Genomic DNA, 20,837 nt, shown 5'->3' with positions numbered 1-20,837 from the left:
GACATTACTTGGGACGAGGAGGCCGCGGCCGCTTTCGTTAAAGCCAAGGAAGCCTTGGCAGATGCCGCGATGCTGGTGCACCCCAGAACAGACGTTCTGACCGCCCTCACGGTGGATGCATCCGACACAGGAGTCGGTGGGGTGCTGGAGCAGCTCATCGAGGGGCGCTGGCAACCCCTGGCGTACTTCAGCAAGCACCTACGACCACCCGAACTCAAGTACAGTGCTTTCGACCGGGAGCTGTTGACACTGTATCTGGCAATCCAGCATTTCAGGTACTTCTTAGAAGGCAGGCCGTTCACTGCGTTCACGGACCACAAACCGTTGACCTTCGCGTTCACGAAGGTGTCCGATCCCTGGTTGGCTCACCAGCAGCGACATCTGTCCTACATCTCCGAGTACACGACGGACATCCAGCATGTCTCGGGAAAGGGCAACGTCGTGGTGGATGCACTCTCCAGACCAGCTGTCCGGGCCCTGTCCCTGGGGGTGGATTATGCAGCACTGACGACGAGATGCCCAGCTACAGGACCGCAGTCTTGGGTTTGCAGCTGCAGGACTTTCTCGTAGGCCCAGGTAAGAGGACCCTCCTGTGCGACGTGGCTACCGGCCAACCTCGCCCCATCGTCCCGGCAGCCTGGAGGCGGTGAGTTTTCGACTCCATACACGATTTGGCACACCCATCTATCAGGCCAACCGTCCGGCTGGACTCCAGAAAGTTTGCGTGGCATGGACTTCGCAAGCAGGTCAGTGAATGGGCCAGAACGTGCACGCAGTGCTAAACAGCCAAGGTGCAGCTGCAATCTAAAGCCCCACCGCAGCAGTTCGAACCCACCCACCGGAGGTTCGACCGCATTCATGTGGATATCGTGGGCCCCCTACCAGTGTCCCGAGGAGCGCGGTACCTCCTAACTATGGTAGACCAGTTCACGAGGTGGCCAGAGGCGGTCCCGCTCACCGACACATCTGCCGATTCCTGCGCCCGAGCACTGATCGCAACCTGGGTAGCACGCTTCGGGGTACCGGCCCACATTACCTCCGACAGAGGCGCCCAGTTCACCTCCAGCCTGTGGTCAGCTGTGGTCAGCCTGTTGGGAACACAGCTACACCACACAACTGCCTACCACCCACAGTCGAACGGACTGGTGGAACGCTTCCACCGTCACTTGAAGTCGGCTCTCATGGCCCGCCTGAGAGGACCTAACTGGGTGGACGAGCTTCCCTGGGTCCTGCTTGGAATTCGTACAGCGCCCAAAGAGGATCTGCACGCCTTGTTGGTGTACGGCGTGCCCCTGGCTGTCCCAAAAGAGTTCATACCAGCCCCAAAGGGGCAAGAGGAAGAACCCGCAGCAGTCCTGGACAGGCTACACGAAAGGCTCGGCAACCTGGCCCCCGTACCAACTTCACAACACGGACAGACCCCGACCCATGTACCCAAAGACCTGCAGAACTGTAAGTTTGTGTTTGTACGAAGGGGCGGACACCGGGCACCGCTACAGCGGCCGTACGAGGGGCCATTCAAGGTGATCAACAACAATGGGTCCACGTACATTCTGGACATTGGGGGGAGAGAGGAGGTTTTCATGGTGGACTGACTCAAACCAGCCCATGTGGACTTGGCGCAGCCGGTCGAGGTTCAGGCACCACGGCGCAGAGGCAGACCTCCCAAACAGAGGCTGATCCAGACTGTGGACATTGGGGGGTGTATCGCCGGTTCTGGGGGGGAAGGGGTTATGTGGCGACCCACTTTCTGCGCAGGCAAACCGGCTCACAAATAGCCAGCGTGTGGGGGGAGACTTTGGTAATGCACCTCTGACGTCATTTCCGCCCGGAGAGGGCAGGCGCTAGGGATTAAATGCCAGCGCCGCAAAGTTTGAATAAACTAGTCTCGAAACGATTTACCGACTGCGTGTCATTATTTCAGCGCTGTGTGTAGCACATCGCTACACTAACATAATTTTGAATGTAATCTAATATTGGATCTGTTTAATTTCTGATCCTTAGGGTTCTTCTGGGAGTCAGGAATGATGTGCAGTTTTAATTCCAAGATTTCAGTTTATTTTAGAGTCTAAACAAATATATAAATATCAAGCAAGCTAAATCAAGAGTTGAGAAATTATGCTAAGAGGGGACTTAATGCTAAGGGGACAAGACAATGGAAGAAAAAATAGAAAATATCACTTTTATAGATAAAAGAAATTTCTTGGATAGGAATGAATTAGTTAATAGGCTACATAATTAAAACAATTATATTATGTGGGTAATTGGCTAACACTTAGTCAATGAAAAATGAGAAAGGTGACAAACTGTTAGTTTAGCTAATGTACCACTAGTTTAGCTAACAACGTACCACTTTCTGCCCGGAGTGTGAAAAATACACAAGCTTGTTAAAAAGAACAAAACTTATAAAAAGTTTTATTTAAAGAAAAACAGTGGCTTCCAACACTAAGATATTTTGGGATGATTAGTAAGTTGAAGGTGCTTTGTCAATGCAGGACATTGCAGGGGTTCCCAATCTGGGGTGCACAGACCCCTTGTTAATGGTAGTGGTGTATGGATACAAGCTGGAATCAGCTTTGGCTTCATGTTGTGTGCAGATCTCTGCTGATGCTTGTAATGTCTTCCTGGGAAGGCAGGTTTAAATTCTTTGTCTGAACTCGTCCTAAAGTAGTACTTGGCCATCTGAAATGAGTGAATAAGTACCCTGTACATTCTCAACTTCACTGAAAGGAATCTGGGAGCCCCTGAACCAATACAGCTGAAACATCAGCTTTCCGGTTCTCTGAACTTCAAGGTACTATTCTCAACCTGTGCTTTCAGCTGTCACTACCAGTAGCACCCACTCTAAATTCACTTCAGATGCTTGGATACGACTAGTTCATTTGAAGCTATTTGTTGGACAAAATCCAGTGGATACTTCAGCTGAATGCGATCTTTGTTTGTACATGAACTTCTCTCTAGGATCAGCACTCTGATTTCTTGCACTTCTTTGCAAAAGGGTGCCTTTCTTTACAAATCACAGCTGGAAGTTCAAAGCTGTGAAAAATCCTGCTCAAAGGTTCAAAAAAAAGTCTGTAACATACATTTAAAAGTTTCAAGCCTCCAACTGTTTTGTAAGAATTCCTTCCATATGCATGCAAATGTGTTGTGTGTGTAGATGTTAAAAAGGGAAGGGAATGCAGTGGGGGGAGGAGGAGACGGAGTGGGTTGAGACGAGTGTGGACGACAGGGAGTGTAAAGTGGGTGGAGGGGGAGAGGAGAACATGAAGGAGGTAGGTTTAACTTCTGTCGTTCTTTACACAAGGGAGTGGTCTGTCCAAAGGTGGAGGTAGGATGGTGCTGAAAAGAGGATAGAATCAAAGTGATGATATTGAGGTCATTATCACAGCCAAAAAAGCAGCACTGAAAACCTAAATGAGAGCGATCCTAAGCACAGAGAGTTAAATACCAATTCTGCATCATTGTCTCTGCAACATTTCAAAGTCAATAGTGTTCCTATTGGTTTAATAGACCATCATCGTCAAATGCTTGTTACCCTACTGCTGTATAGGGCAGCAATAAAGGTTCTCCATCTCTGTCTGTCCTTAGGCATCTTCTCTATTCTGCTCCAGGTGTGGTTCAGTGTCCTCATTTCTGTCTCTACAGTATGGCGTCAAGTTGCGTTCGGTCTCTCGCATTTCCTCCACCCTTCAGGGATCCAATGAAGGGCTGTCCTGATGATAGAGACGACCTCTCTTCTCATCACGTGCTAAATCCATCTCCAATAGTTCCTCACGATGATTGTGACCATGTCCTCTTGGTGACACTGAAGGAGTAGGGTGTGGTTGCAGTTCTTTCTTGGCCAAAAAAATACGAAGGATTTTTATTTTAAAAGAATCAGTGCCCTAATCAATCCAACATTTCAGCACAAATCTATTAGCGTTCTTTTTCTCAATCTGGTTATCAAGAACCTCAAGAACTGTAGGTCCACCCCACTAACGAGTTGCTGGATAGTGATGGAGATGGACTTGTTGCCCACTGTGTTACAGCCTGCTTCAGTCACCATTGGAGGCGGTGCACGATCTAATGGGTGACTGTAAAAGTTTATGTTGTGATCAGAAGACATTGGTTATGTTAAATACTGCAAGTCCAATTTGCTGGTTCACTGGTGAGTGACAGCGAGGGAGCTGCAGGGCCTAGGTTGTGGAGTGGACCAGGCCCTCATTCATGCCTCAGGTCGCCTATTGCAGCCACCAAGGAAGAGGACGCCTAAGCTGGCAACGTGCTACTGAATCTGCGCTGGGTTGTGGGTTGGCCCCTTCCTTAGGTGCTGCCCTCCAGTATTCGCTCAGTGGAAGACAAAGTGGATTGCTTCATCTGCGGCTGGATTGCATGATATGTAACTGCTACAGGCTGTTCTTGCAGAAACGTGGCTCCAGGACAACATTCATACACCATCAGTCTACAGGCCATGACACTCAGGGACTTGGGTGATATTACTTTTTTAATATTACATTTCGTAATGGCATTCAATTAAATTCAAGTTTATCATTCAACCATACATGAATACAGCCAAACGAGACAGCATTACTCCGGGCCAAGTTGGAAGCACAGTACCGTCAGTCACACATAGCATGTACAAGATAGCAAGCACATGTAAGATGTCAATACGATTCAGCCACCCAAAATAAAGTCCAGACCCTGTCCATGAATGTTGCAGAAATCTGCAGTGGACCACACAGCAGCTTTTCTTCTGCCGGGCGAATACTGGGAGGAGCAGCACTGGTTCCAGCCTGGAAGTCATACCACCCTGCCCCTGGAGGAATGCACCATAATATCTGCTATCAGAATTATGTGTTGTGTACTGTGTGTGACTGCTCTGCACCTTGGCCCAAGAGGAATGCTGTTTCGGATGGATGTATTCATGTGTATGGTTGAATTACAATTGAACTTGAACTTGAACATTCTTTCAAAATAATAACTTCAACCATGAAGACTTAGAGGGGGAAGCTTCCTTTCCAGGAGACTATCCTTCAATCCCTCCTCCACTCAAATCTAGTAAAGGTTTTGTTCTGTCAAAGAGATTATACTCGGGAGACTGGAGGATCAGCAATCTCTCTTGGCTGAGATCCACTATGGATCACAGTACAGGCTGGGAAAGTTGTGCCAGGCACCCCACAATTAATGGCACCGTGGCGGTCTCATGGGGAGAGCCATGACAACTGTCGCCGAGAAAGCAGTAAAACCAAAACATTTTAATGGAAAAATCTCAAAGGGACTCTGTTCGGATTTGTTTTATATCAGAAAAGAGTAAGTACTTTTAATAAAAATCACTCAGAAAATGCTCCAACCGTCAATAAAACTCAGCTTTAAAACACATATACAGGCTTTTGTCGTACATTGCATGAATAAGCTGCTTGTCTGGTCTTTTCTGATTTCGCGTCTAGCAGAATTAAATTTATTCAGGGAGAATTTTGAGTGCTTATCCTTAATTGCCATCATTTTCACAAGAGTGAATAACATAGTACTCTCTCTGTATTCTTGAGAAAAAAGATGATAGATATAGAAACTCAAAATTCAATCACACTTTAACATGTTGCTTTTTTCCATCTTCAACTGCATTAAAATTACCCAGAACAAATCCCTATAGCTTCTTAATTTTGGCAGCTGGCACTGGCCATCCCCGAGGGTGGGGTACGGTGACTGCAGCAGCAACCCATTTATTTCAAACACGACTTAAGCTGTGGGGTTTCTCTACTTTAATCGTATACAAGACAGAAGACGAGTGTGCACTAGATACAAGATAGCTGACACTCTGAAACTCCAGCATGCTAAAGACAGCAAAGAAACCAAAGAAATTCATTGAAGCAAGTTCCCCAAATCACCTGCATGTTGAAAATATATTATTAAACATTCAGAAAATTACTTAAAAATTCACCTTCTTTCCACATCAATCTTTATCTTCTACAACATTGAGGCCTTCAACGTATTCATTATTTCTCTAATAAAACGTAGCTCTTTTTTAATTACAAGACCCAGACATTTTTTTAAAATTGACAACATCTGGTTGGTCTTTCAATCAGAATTTCTTTCCAAACAAGTTAACTGGGAACAGGTTAAAAGACTGAGAAGATTTTGGAGCATAAGAATTCTTACTGGGCTGTGGTTACTTCCATACAACAGCACTGTTGATAACAGGTCACAACTAGAAAAGTAAAGGCATTCTTCCAAGCAGAAAAATCAGTAGTGAGTTTCTTTCCACTATGTGCACACACTCATTTCTGACAAAGACCTGATGAAGGGTCTCAGTCTGAAACGTCGACTGTTCACTCTTTTCCATAGATGTTACCTGGCCTGCTGAGTTCCTCCAGCATTTTGTGTGCGTTCCAAAGACTTTGCCTCCTCTGCTCAATTCTGTTGGGTGGCAGGGTGGAGATATGTCTGTTCTAAAGGAGGTGTAAGGCGCTCTTTCCCTCTGCTGGCCTTCAAGTCACCTTTGGAGCATCTGTTTAGTGCCCCACACCCTAATCAGGGTCATGTGAAGCCATGAGGACAGGTGGTGGATGGTCGTAGGAGCAGTTGGTGCAGATCACAAGTCCTGGTTATGTGACCAGGCAGACAATCTCTCTTGATAACTGCCAGGGTCACGCATCTTGTAAAGACACTGTCCAGAAGAAGTCACTGGCAAACCACTTCTGTAGTAAAATTTGCTAAGAACAATCATAGTCTTGGAAAGAATGATTCGGGGAATTGAAGGACTAATGTATCCAGAGCACTGGATGACTCAGGGCCACTACTCACTGGAGTCTAGAAGAATGAGGGGAAGAGATCTCAGAATAGAGGAATGTCAACTTAGAACAGAGATGATGCAGAATTTCTTTAGCAGAGATTAGTGAATGAGGGAAAAGGCAGGAGAAAGGGGTTGAGAGTGATAATAAGCCATGATAGAATTGAGGAGCAGACTGAGGGCTGAATAGCCTTATTCTGTTCCTATATCTTATGGTCTTATTTAATAGAAGAAATGTAGGACAGGGCGGTAAAGGTAAGCACAATGCTTTACAGTTCAAGTGACCGGCGTTTAATTCCCACTGCTACCTGTAAGGAGTTTGTACATTAACCCCATGCCTGCGTGGGTTTCCTCCGGGTGCTCCGGTTTCCTCCCAAAATCCAAAGACGTACTGGTTTGTAGGTTAATTGGTCATTGTAAATTGTCCTTTGATTAGGCCAGGGTTAAATTCAGGGATTGCTGGGCGCACAGCTTGAAGGGCTGAAGGGCCTATTCAGTGCTTTACCTCAATAAATAAATATAATCAACAGAATTTGACAGCTCTGTTCCTTATCTCCTTCAACAGTGTCTATATGAGGAGGCATAATTTTAAGGTGACTGGAGGAAAGTTTAAGGGGGATGTTTGAGGTAGGTGTTTTACACAGAGAGTGGTGGGTGCATGGAACACAATGCCAGGGGTGATGCTAATGGCAGATACATTAGATGGGCACAAGTATGCAAGAAAGATAGAGGGCTATGTGAAGGGTTAGATTGACCTTGGAGTAGGCTGAAGGTGTGAGTGGAACAACATTGTGGGCTGAAGGGCCTGTACTGTGCTGTGTTGTTCTGTGCCTGTCAATGAGTTCGTAAAGAGCCTTTTTTTATGCATCATCCTTGTTTTCCAATCCTCAGCATTCTGCAGAAAAGTTATTTAAAAGCAGAGGATGTTTGCTTCCACACTATCAGGGCACTATTCCACATGCACAGAGACCATGTAAATTGGTTGGTTTTGAATTCTGGCTGAGTTCAGAAATAATTGAACCAATATCACAGATGAATGACTTGCATCAGGAATTGCCACTTTCGGATACAGACAATGAAAGTGAATTTCCTGAATATGCATAACCTGGGGTTGAGTTTGAAAGGCTGCAACAGAAGATGAGGTGCTACACCTCAAGCCTACGATAGGCCTCAATGTAACAGTGAGAGAGGCCGCCGGCAGAAGGTCAGAGTGGGAGCAGGATAGTGAACTAACATTGCAGAAAAGAGGAGGCTTCAGACTGCTCCGGTGGATCGAGCACAGGTGCTGTGTAAAGTGATCGCTCAGTCTGCATGTGGTTCTTACAACGGAGAGGCCACTATATCATGAACACTAAATACAGCACGCGAGATTGGAAGAAGAGTAAGTTTTGCTGGAACAAGTGGGGGGAGGGGAGGGGTGCTGTTTTGCTACTGCTTGTCCGTGGGAGGGTGGAGAAGACTTTGCGCTGATAAATATTTCTGCCATTCATTCTTTGGGGTTTTTCTTCTGTTTCGTGGATGTCTGCGAAGAGTAAGGATTTCAGTTTGTATACTGTATACATTCTCTGATGTTAAATTCAGCCATTGAACCACTGAATGATTGCTTCACCTAGAAAAATTGTTTGGGTCCCTGGGTGGTGGGAAGAGAAGAAATGAAAGATGGGTATTCTGTCACCTGTAGTTCCATAAGTACGGAGCTGTAGAGCACGGAAACAGGCCCTTTAGCCCAGCCCGTCCATGCTGACCTACCCTTTCCAAGCACCTGTCCAAAGCCTTACTGCTAAAAGTGTCTGAGAAAAGACTTTCAGCCCAAACCCCCTTTTTATACGTCTTCGGAGTGACCAAAATGTTCCTTATATCGATGCAAAGTACTGATAGCTAGAGGGATTAAATGGTCAAACTCTTTCAATACTTATCCACGTTTTATTTAACCAAAGTCAGCAGTACCCAACGTAAGTTATTGGTTGGAACTTACCTGAAGTCTGCAGTTAACAAGTTAAAACCATTATAGAGATGTCCTTCCAATGAAATTTTCTTTAAGTAGCTCAATCCATCGATATCTTGAGTCAGAAAGTTTGGCACCAGAAAGCCTTCAATAACAATTTTTTTAAATCACATGGTTAAGTTCAAGTTTATTGTCATCTAGCTGTACATATATACAAACAAACAAAACAACATTTCTCTGGACCACAATAATTATATCACATACAGCACATAAACCTAAATATTACTACAAATAAGTTAATAAAGTATAATTCAAAATGCATGTGAAATGAACAACATGGGTAAACAGCAAACAGCTGAGGTCACTGACAGTGGTGGCAGGGTACTCATTTGTGTTTACTCATTAGTCTCACAGCTTGTGGGAAGGAGCTGTTACTCAGTCTGTTACCTAGTCCTGATGCTCCTGTACCTTCTTCCTGACAGTAGTGGGTCAAAGAGATTGTGGGATGGGTGGTAGGGATCCTCAATAATACTTTGGGTCTTGTATGCTTATATAAATGCTTACAATGTTAGACACAGTTTGCAGTATATTAAATAAATGTACAGATTTTATATATTCATTAGGAGCTTGAGGAGATTTGTTACATCACCAAAGACACTTGCAAATTTCTACAAATGTACCATGGAGAGCATTCTAACTGGCTGCATCACTGTTTGGTATGTGGAGGTGAAGAGGTGGTGGAAGGGGCTACTGCACAGGATAAAAGTAAGCTGCAGAGAATTGTAAACTTAGTCAGCTTCATCATGGCACTAGTCTCCCCAGTATCCAGGACATCTTCAAGGAGCAGTGCCTCAAAAAGATGGTGCCTATCACTAAGGACCCCGTCACCCAGGACATGCCCTTTTCTCATTGCTACCATCAGGAAGGAGGTACAGGAACCTGAAGACACACACTCAATGATTCAGCACAGCTTCTTCCCCTCTGTCATCCAATTTCTGGATGGACATTGAACCCAGGAACACTACCTCGCTACTTTTTATTTCTATTTTTGCACTACTTATTACATTTAATGATTTAATACATATATTCATACAGTAATTCAGTTTTTTCTCTATTATCATGTATTGCATGGTACTACTGCCACAAGGTTAACAAATTTCACGACAAATGTTGGTGATATTAAACCTGATTCTGATTCCAATATTTCAAGATTATAGAAGCATTTCTGCATAAACGGTTAAGACTGTAAGACTAAAGTGAAATCACTTTACAACTAGTAAACTCTTTAATTGAGCAGCACCACACTTGGTCTACTCTGCAAGGTTAAGCATATAAAGAGGACATTTTGTTTAAAGAAGAATTCATGCTCTGTATCTTCCTTTCTCCACTTTGTTGCCTAGATTTTTAAGCTTTGCAGCACATTAGTATTGAAACAGTGAGTGGGATGGGACAGAACTTTGTTCTGATACTGCCCCACAGTTGAGAAGCCTACTTAAGAAGTCAGGGTGGTGGAAAATTCATTGAGGTTAAGGTGATCAATCAATCCTAATTACCAGCAAGCCTGATCACCCCATTGCCCAAGTCAACAAATATGATTAATGCAAGAACTCAGGAATAAGACAGTAGTCAACACATCACCCCAAATATCTGTCCACAACAGCATCAGTATCAAGGAGAAATCACTCCATTGGTTGGAGGCATTTCTCAGGCAAAGGTGGCTACCGTTACTGGAAAAATTGGGTCAGTCTATGGCATAAATGAGTTTGGGAACCCCTGGTATGAACAGTATGTAAGACTGTAACTTGGTGCATAAACCAGTAATTTTGCAAATGGATCAGAATGAGAATCAGGTTTAATATCACTGGCAAATGTGAAATTTGTTAACTTTGCTGCAGCAGTACATTGCAATATATGATAATTTAAAGAACAAAAACAACTGTGAATTATATATACACTAGTTAAATTAAATAAGTAGTGCAAAAACAGGAATAAAAACATAGTGTTCATGGATACAATGTCCATTCAGAAATGTCCATGCAAGAGGGAAAATAGCTTGCTTCGGAGTCGAGTATGTGTCTTTAGCTTCCTTCCTGATGGTAGCAATGAGAAGAGGGCATGTCCAGGGTGACGGATGCCACAAATATACTGTGGAATTGGAGACAAGTATATCACAAACAACACATTAGAGGTTTGCATACACAATTCGTTTGTGGTGGACGTGTTTTCCGAGTAGTACTGTGTGTCCCAAATGTACAAGGGTAAGTTGGGCAGGGAAATGTCCAGTCCAATTTCATGAGATCCAACTAGGACTGGTGGTTTCACATAATCCAAGGAAAATGACTTGAGTGTGCAGTTTGTAAGTCAAGCCTATGCTGAGTTGAATGAAGTTGTGAAAACACAAGGAACAGCAGGTGCAGGAATCTAGAACAACACACAAGGTGTTGGAGGGACTCAGCGGGTCAGGCAGCATCTATGAGGAGAGATGGACAGGATATACGATAGCATACAGCTTTTCTTTGTTTTTTTTAAAATTTACTGTGATGCAGCATTGAACAGTCCCTTCCAGCCCCTCGAGCTGCACCACCCAGCAATCCCTGGATTTAACCCTAGCCTAATCAAAGGACAATTTACAGTGACCAATTAATCTTCCAACCGGTACATCTTTGGACTGTGGAAGGAAACCAGAGCAAGCAGAGGAAACCCACGTGGTCATGGGGAGAACATACAAACTCCTTACAGGCATTGGTGGGATTTGAACCCTGCTCACTGGTACTGGAAAGCTTTGTGCTAACTGCAATGCTGTTGGATTGGGATTCAATTCCCGGCTCTGTCTGTGAGAAGTGTGTTTGTTCTCCCCAGTGCCGTGTGGGTTTCCTCCCACATTATAAAGACATATACGGGTGAGGGTTATTAAGTTGTGGGCATGCAATATTGGCACCAGAAGTATGGTGGTATTTGTGGGGTGCCCTAGCAGTCTTGATGCAAACAACACATTCCACTCTGGTTTCAAAATACATGTGGCAAATAAAGCTAACCTTTACATGTTTCAGTTCAAGACCCTTCACCTGGCCTGTCATTATCAAAACATTGCCTGTCCACTCCCCTCCATAGAAGCTGCCTGACCTGCTGAGTTCCTTAAATAAAATCATAGCTGATTTGATGGTAACTGCAACTCTCCTGTCCGCTCCATGGTGACCGTACACCCTTGCTTATCAAGTTCGTATTTCATCACCATCATTATGTGCTGTGCCATGATTGTTCTTGGCAAAAGTACCTGTTTACCTTAATTAAATAGTCTCTGCTTCCACTGCCCTTTGAAGAAGAATTACAAAGACTCACAAACCTTTACTGCAATTCTGCCTTACATGGGTGATCCTTGTTAGGGCATATTCTGGTGTTAGGGTATATAGCAAATATTAATGTCAACAGCAAACAACCTCCAGATCTGAATATGGATTGCAGGTTGAATTTAAAATGCAACTTGGAACAACGGTCTTCCCGAAGCTGCAGTTTAGAGTAAGTTGCAGACCAGGGAACACCCAATTTACTGATTTATGTCTGCATATGCATGAAGGCGATCAATATTCCATTGTATGAATACAACCAGAGACCAGAACATTTACTGTAAGAGGCAGATGAAGAGACATCCAATTGACTGAGGGGCCTGCATATTCTGAATGCAACCAACACCCCATTACGTGAATAAGACAAATAAGACTCAGGCACCACAGTAATTAACATTCATTTTGGGTGCATTGGTGGGAAGATCCTGAAATTTGGATAATATCATGTAACTCAAAAAGAAGCACTATAAGGGCATTGTGACTATATAATTTGCCCTATTCCTTTTGTTCTTTAACATATAAAAATGTGCTGCAACGTTGGGTCTCTCTCTCCTGACTCCAGTGGCTCTCAGTTTGTGTGAGTCCCGAATAAAGGCTTTTATATCTACCAGCTGTGTCTCTCTGGTGACTTTGCTCACAGTCACAACAATCCCTTAATTTAGTTTCTCCCCCAGAGGAATCACCTTCTCCATAATAGTTCATCTTCACCGAATACAATTGTATGTTGTACATTTTCATTATCCTTTCTCAGCCCTTTGAAATCCATAGACATAAAATCAGCCTTTTCTCAAAAGGCAACCTTGCCATTCTGGCAAATAAGCTAGAAAACATTCCCCTAGCTGCTCCAAACATATCCAACCTTAAATATAGACAGATTAGAAAGGAAGAAAGAAAGAAAGAAAGAAAAATTAGCTTTATTTGTCACACGTACATCAAGACATGCAGTGAAATGTGTTGTCAGCATCAAATCAAATCAGCGATGATTGAACTGTGCAGCCTGCCAGTGTTGCCAAGCCAGTTTATTTACTTAGAGATAAAGCGTGGAGTAGGCCCTTCTGGCCTTCAAACCTCAGCACCCCAGTAACAGCCGACAACCCTAATTTAACCCTAGCCTTATCATGGGACCATTTACAATGTCCAGTGTCTTTGGACTGAGGTAGGAAGCTGGAGGCAATGGAGAAAACCCATGCATTCCATGGGGAGGATGTAAAGTGACTCCTTGCTGAGTGATGTGACTATGAAGAAGCCACTGGAGAGACGCAGCTGGTAGATATAAAAATATTTATTTGGCACACACACAAGAGGGGAGGTTGGAGGGGGAGGGAGAGGTGGACAGGAAGGAAGGTGGTGGGGGAGAGAGGGAGAGGGAGAGGTGGTGGGGTAGAGTCTACCCATGAAGACTAATAACCATATGTAGTCCTCCAAATGTGGTAATCAATGCCATATACACACACACACACTCACACACCACACTCACACACACATATATATATATATATATTTTAAAAAAATATATATATATATATATAAAATTCTTGTACAAATTTCTGCACAGGACTTCAATTTCTCCAGCAGTAAACTATCATGGTCTGCCAGCTTTCCTAATTACATGCTGTCCCGGCACTCTAGCCTTCTGTGCCTTATGAACCAGGGTGCACAGTTCCTTCCACATTGCAGAACTTGTCAATCTAACAGTTCGATAACATGAACAGAAACACGAGATTCTGCAGATGCTGGAAGTCCAGAGTAACACGCGTAAAATGCTGGAGGAATTCAGCGGGTCAGGCAACAACTATGAAAAGGAATAAAGAGTCAACTTTTTGGGTAAGGGTCTTGGCCTGAAATGTTATTTCTTCATTCAATTCAATTCAAGTTTAATTGGTATTCAATCATACATGAATACAGCCAAACGAGACAGCATTACTCCGGGGTCGTGTAAAACACTGTACCACCAGTCACACACAGCGCAAAGCACACATAGCATGTATAAGATAGAGCCACACAATAAAAGCAAACCAGTTCAAGCCATCCAATGCCTCCGAAATCTGCAGACGACCACAACAGAGCTTGTCTGCTGCCCCCCCCCCCCCAGTGGCACTGGCCCTGAAGCCTCACCCTGGCAGCTGTAAACAGGCAACACCATGGCTTGAGGCCTGGTCCCTACACATGCACAAGTTAGCAAGCACATATAGGTTATCAGTAAAATACAATCACGCAAAATATATATGTTAACAGTCCAGACCGAGACCGTTGTTCTGCTGAGTGAACACCAGAGTGGGGGTGGGGGTGTTGTGGAGCAACAGCGACTCCTGCCCAAATGTAGCCCCTTGCCACCCTGGTGACTGCCAATCTCTATCCCAGCGGCAGTCAACAGCATCTGTTCAGAGACTTCCATAGATGCTGCCTGACCTGCTGAGTTCCTCCAGCATTTCGTGTGTTTTTTACATGCCAAAATGAAAATCACATTTTCACTCCTTTTACCAAATTTCTGCCCACTTGCAATCTTATCAACATCAGTTTGGGGAGCCTCATTACACTTTCTTCTTAATTTTCTCTCTCACTTCGCCTTGTGGCAACAGCAAATTTTTAATTATATCTTAATGCCTTAATAATTATACCTTCATCTAAGTCACATATACATGAATTGTAAAGCACTGAGCTCCCAGCACCAGTCCCTGGGAGACGCTTCTCGTTAAGCTCTACAGCCAGACAAGAAAACACTTCGCCTGTTCTCTGGTTCTATTTGCCAGCCAGTCTTCTATCAATGAGAATAAATTACCTCCTACATAATGCGCTTGTGTTATTATTTATAAAGAATTCTAAAAATAGGGGCTATAACTATAAAATAATCATCAATAAACAGGAGATTCTAAGGGAACATTTTATCTGGAAGAAAACTAACGTTGAATTTGTAGGGAACTCACAGCTGCTAAGTTAATAATGGAGTCCATTATGAAGGATGAAGGTTCATGGCGCTATATCTATTGAGAGACAGTGTGGAATAGGCCCTTCAAGCCATGCTGCCCTGCAGCCCCCGATCTAATCACGAGACAATTTACAAGTGATCAACTAACCTACAAACCAGTACATCTTTTGGACCATGGGAGGAAAACGGAGCAGCTGGAGCGCCCAGTGGTCACGGGGAGAACATACAAACTCCTTACAGGCAGTGGTGGGAATTGATCCCAGGTCACTGGTACTGTAAAGCATTCTGCTAACCACTATGCTACTGTGCTGACCCAAGGAGGGATGCGATATTAAAAAAAAGGCCAAAGTCAGCAAGGTTTCTTTATGGGGAAATCGTGCACGACTAATCCGTTGGGATTTTTTGAGGAGATAACCAGTGGGCTGAGAAACCTGTTTGTGCAGTGTGAATTCTATATGAGGGATATAAGGGCCTAAATGGCCAGCTCTGAATAGTCAATCTTCTGGTGCCGCAGTTCCTTAGAGGACAAACAACAGGGGTTCAATTGCTGCTGCATCTGTAAGGAGTTCGTACACTCTCCCCTTGACTGTGTGGGTTTCCTCCGGGTACTCCACACTCCAAAGACGTACAGGATAGGGTTAGTAAGTTATAGGCATGCAATGTTGGTGCTAGAAGCATGGCAACACTTGTGGGGTGCCCTCCTCCCCCAGCACACCCCCAGATTGTGTTGGTTGTCAACATAAATGCATATTTCACTTTATGTTTTACATACATGTGACGAATAAAGTTAACCTTATTTTATCTCCATTCTGAGAGAGCTGGGCTATGCTATTGGTAGCATTCCAATGCTTAATATTGTATAAGAAACATCTCAAAACTAAAAAAAAGGACCAAATACATCTTTAATTCATGGCCTTCATTTAATTCAATCTCTTAAAAGAACTTTTTGAAATGTAAATTTAATACAACCTCCGGAAGGCGATTTTGAAAAATAATTTATTAGCAAAACAATTCCCTAATGTGGCTTATCCTGCTGCTCTCCACTTTATCTTCCAGGCAACTGGAGTGACAGACAGGAGGGCAGAGCTACAGTTTATCTGTGCCACAGAACACACAAAAACAGGTCAGTCTCCAGGTGCTGGTGGGCACTAAAAATAGATTCATGAAAGGGTAGCAGGTGTTTAGTTGGTTTCTAATCTTAAAACAACAAAAAAAAAGAAAAATTACATATGATTATTTAGGAAAATTTGTACTGGCAAACATTTGCCCTCAATGTGTGAGAGGGACTGGGAGAACAGCTCCAATTACAAGCCTTCATCAACTGATGGATTCTCAACAAGGATTTCAGTCTGGAAGTGAACCTGGGTTTTAATAATGACCTTGGCAAGTGATATTCTCCATTAACAACTAATTAAAAAATAACTGAGGCTTGAAAGCTGCCTACAGTACTGTGCAAAAGTCTAAAGTGTATATACTTCTTTAGTTATTACTTATTTTAACTATTTAATATGCATATACATACTGTAATTCTGCTTTTCTTTCTCTGTGGTATCATGTATTGCTGCCACAAAGTTAATACATTTCATCACATATCCCAATGATATTAAACCTGATTCTGATTTAAGAGATTGTCAGATAGGCACAAAGATTATAGAAAAATGGAGGGTTATCTGGAGGGAAGGGTCAGATTATTCTTAGAGAAGATTAAAATGTTGTCACGATAAGCTGGGTAGAAATGCCTGTACAGTGCTGTAGTGTTCTGTCTTCTATGAAAGGATCTTTAAAGATCAATACCTCAAACCTCCCCAGAATGCTCCATCATGGGCACAACCCTCCCCTCCATTGAGGATATCTACAAGAGGCTGTAGCTCGAGAAGGCGGCATCCATTGCTGAGGATCCACATCATCTGGGATGTCCTTTCCTCATTACTGCCATCAGGAAGGAGGTACAGGAGTCTAAAGATTCAGGCACATATCTTTCGTCTCTGTCACCATTTTTGAAGGTCCATGAACTCTACCTCATTCTTCCCTTTTCTGCACTATGTACTTACTTTGTAATTTTTAGTAATTTTATATCTTTGCATTGTACTTCTGCCACAAAACAACAAATTTCACATCTTCTTGGTCAGCAGATTTTCATTCCTCCAAACCCCTGAGATAAACCAAGTCATCTCATGCCAACACCCCCAAGCATTGGCACCGTAATTATACTCTGCTGGGCAGTCCAGGTCGTTCACATGCCTGACATCAAATTCCTGAAACAAACACGGTTCAGTAGGAAGGCATTACCAGACCTCATTGGGAAAAAATGCATCCCGTTTGACTCATGGAAATCACTGCTTGTGCCTGTCCAAAGTTAAGGAGAATTCCTGATGGCACTGAGAACCTCCAAACAATTAATTGGGAGCATACAGAGCCATGGACATCCTATCAGGCATCTCCCACCCCATCTACTACAGGAAACACTGTTGCAGGAAAGTAGCATCCATCAGTAGGAACCCCCACCACACAGGTCATGTTCTCCTCTCACTGCTGCCATCAGGAAGTGAGTTCAGGAAGCTCAGGACTCAAACCACCAGGTTCAGGAAAGTTACTACCCTTCAACCATCAGGTTCTTGAACCAAAGGGGATAATTTCACTCATTTTCACTTGCCCCATCACTGATATGTTCCCACAACCAATGGACTCACTATCAAGGACTCTTCATCTCATGTTCTCAATATTTATTGCTTGCTTGCTTGTTCGTTTGTTTGTTTGTTTGTTTATTTATTTATTTATTATTCTTTCTTTCTTTTTGTATTTGCGCAGTTTGTTATCTTTTCCACACTGGTTGAATGCCCAAATCTGTGCAGACTTTCATTGATTCTGTTATGGTTATTATTCCATAGATTTTTTGAGTATGCCTGCAAGGAAATGAATCTCCAGTTTGTATATGGTGAAGATATGTACTTTGATAATAAGTTTATTTTGAACTTTATTGAGTTTATGGTTTCCATATTGGCTTCAGTAGTCATCTCAGAACCCAAAGTGCAACCTCAATTCCAGTCAGAATAACAAGAGTGTGTTGGTCAGTTAGGATAGTTCTGGTCTTGTCAGCTGGTGGTTGTTGCTAAGGCTTTAGTTTGCTAATGATACTGGGTCTAAATCCTGGAACTCTCCACTCAACCTGCAACACCTCCAAGTTATGGTACCCCGAATTATAGTCTGCTAGGTCTGTTCAGTCACCTGGATGCGGTTTAAGATGGTACTGGTGAGACACAGCAACGTTTTGCTGGCAGCAAACAAAGGAACTAACTACTCTATTAATCATAATTTTTCTGGACAATGATCACTGCAATTAATAGCCTGCAAATTGCCTTTCAGAGTTGTGCTTCTAAACCGCCTGTAAGACCTGGCATGTTTGTGGTGTTCTGGGGTATTTGGCAAAATGGAGTCTCGAAAGAAGCATGGTGTGGTAGAGCCCAGGCCTGAGGGCAAGGGACAAGCTGTTGTTTGGACAATGCTGGAGTGGTACTTGGGGCCAATTTGAAGTGTCAAAGCCCGGGCTTGAGAGTGAGGAAAGAGATGATGTAATTGTCGGGCCAGATTGAAAAGGTCAGGGTGTTGGGGTTGCAGGCGAGGGATAGGATGGTGTTTAGCTCACTGCTCTATGAGATTTACTCATCTCTGCGCTGAACTGAGGTTGTGGCTCCTGGACTGGCTTCATGGCTATGGAGTTATCATTCACTTTTCATTGTTTGCATAGTTTGTTCTTTTTTTGCACTTCGGCTGCTTGACGGAGTTTTGTTTTAATGGGTTCTATTGTGTTGTTTTGTTTTTCTGGTTGCCTGTCAGAAGACTAATCTCAAGGTTGTGTATATTACACATAATCTGACAATAAATACTTTGAACTTTGAACAGTGTGATGGGAATACCATCACCAGTGAGTCTGCAGCATTCCAGGACAACACATCACCGACCCCCTTCTCAAGGACAATCTGGCAAGGGTTGTACCAGGGATGCGCTGATCCCGAGAACTGAACCACACAAAAAAGTGAAATAAGCTGACATTACTGATAAGAGTCCAGAGTTCAAGGTCTGGTGTTTTGAGTCCTGTCATCGGCTAGTGCTGGAGTCGATACCGACGACCGAAGCCAGAAGGTCAATTGAAGTCTGGACATAGTAGCCCGATGACTGAAGCCCTGGGTCTATGAGTCTGAAATCCACTGGGGAGGCTGGAGGCCTGTTTTTGCGAGTTCACTGGAGGCTGAAGGCCTAGAAGCCTCTCCTGGGGTTGGAGTTCTGACTGGGTGTGTAAGTGGGGTTGGAGTTCTGACTGGGTGTGTAAGAGGGGTTGGAGTTCTGACTGGGTGTGTAAGTGGGGTTGGAGTTCTGACTGGGTGTGTAAGTGGGGTTGGAGTTCTGACTGGGTGTGTAAGTAGGGTTGGAGTTCTGACTGGGTGGCAGGGAGGAATGGCACATGTTTCACTGTTGTTATTTTGTTCCTTAGGATATAGAGTCATAGAAAAGTACAGCACAGAAACAGGCCCTTCAGCCCATCTAGTCAGTGCCGAACCATTTAAACTGCTTACTCTCATCGACCTGCACTGGGACCATAGCCTTCTATACTCCTACCATCCATGTAGCTATTAAAACTTGCCTTAAACATTGAAATTCAGCTTGCATGCACTAATGCTGACAGGTATTGCTAGTTGTTAATGCAAACAACATATTTTACAGCATGCTTTGATCCACATGTGATTAATAAATGAATCTGAATGTGAAGAAAATGGCTAATGCTACATTTATAGTATCATTGTGCTGGTAAGAAAATTAGATGATTCTATCATTAAAGAAATTTAATTACTCTCATCCAACTCCTCAATTGTAATGTGCTTAGCCATTTTGAAATCCCTCTGGCCTGATTATTCCTTATCTCTGTAGTTTTTTTTCAGCCCTAGAACTGTGGAAGTTTCCTGTATTCCTCCGCCTTTGAGCTTTGCAATTTCATTGTTCGAGTAGTTCTTTCCAATGCCAAGGCCACACCCTCTGGAATTCTCCCTACAAACCACCTCTCAACAGCACTTTACTCTTCTAAGGCTCTCCTTAAAACATTACTCTCCAGCCAAACTTCTGGACCAGCGTTTCACTAAAAGTGCTGAATGAATTGTTATTGAAATAATTATCTACTTCTTCAGCATAAGACACAAATAACTGGGCAGAAGAATATAGATACCTCCAACATCAAATCTGACTAGTTTGTTTAATTCCATCTAAGCACGACCAGAACTGTGGAAAAGTTGTGTGCAGTAAAAAACAGATTGCATCTCCAAGTAGAGGCTTCTCAATTGTCTGTCTTACCTCTGCCAAGTCCCTCCGCGTTGCTAGAGGGTTGAAGATAATTGGTCAGTGCGGCACACTTGCCTTTCTTGCTTATACCCAACCATGTTCCTCCTTCTTTCCCTTTTTCCATATCCAGTCCTGGAGGTCATTCATGAAACAGAAGAAAAAAACAGACACACTTGTTTACATTACAACTCATATGATTTAGTTGAGAACGCAGATACTGATCACAGTCAACGTCAAAAACAAATTGGAATTCAATCATGTGGACTCAAGGTTATATAGTGGATCAAAATCAGAATCTGGTTTAATATCATCAGCATACGTCGTGAAATTTGCTAACTTTGAGGCAGCACTATAATGCAATACATGATAAATATGGGGGGGGATAGATATATTAAATAAGCAATGCAAAAAAAAGAAATAAAAAGTAGTGTTCATGATTTCAATATCCATTTAGAATCGGATGGCAGAGGGGAAGAAGCTGTTCCTGAATCATTGAGTGTGTGTCTTCAGGCTTCTGTACCTCCTTCC

At 43.4% G+C, this 20,837-nt stretch overlaps 1 protein-coding gene across 5 annotated transcripts in view; it reads right to left on the bottom strand.

Moving 5' to 3' along the window:
• Window positions 1-20,837, bottom strand: part of tango2 (transport and golgi organization 2 homolog (Drosophila)) — a 259,000-nt gene that overhangs the window by 33,212 nt on the left and 204,951 nt on the right. For all 5 annotated transcript variants that reach the window (XM_073051897.1, XM_073051900.1, XM_073051901.1 and 2 more), the window contains 2 exons: window positions 20,322-20,441; window positions 8,742-8,856 (listed from right to left, as the gene is read on the bottom strand). In XM_073051897.1, coding sequence (XP_072907998.1) covers window positions 8,742-8,856; window positions 20,322-20,441 — 235 coding nt within the window. The remainder of the gene's footprint in view (window positions 1-8,741; window positions 8,857-20,321; window positions 20,442-20,837) is intronic.

This window comes from Hemitrygon akajei, chromosome 7 (assembly GCF_048418815.1).
Source record: "Hemitrygon akajei chromosome 7, sHemAka1.3, whole genome shotgun sequence".
Classification (NCBI taxonomy): domain Eukaryota; kingdom Metazoa; phylum Chordata; class Chondrichthyes; order Myliobatiformes; family Dasyatidae; genus Hemitrygon; species Hemitrygon akajei.
The sequence above is the reverse complement of the archived record's forward strand: the minus strand, read 5'-3'. Positions and strand labels throughout refer to the sequence as shown.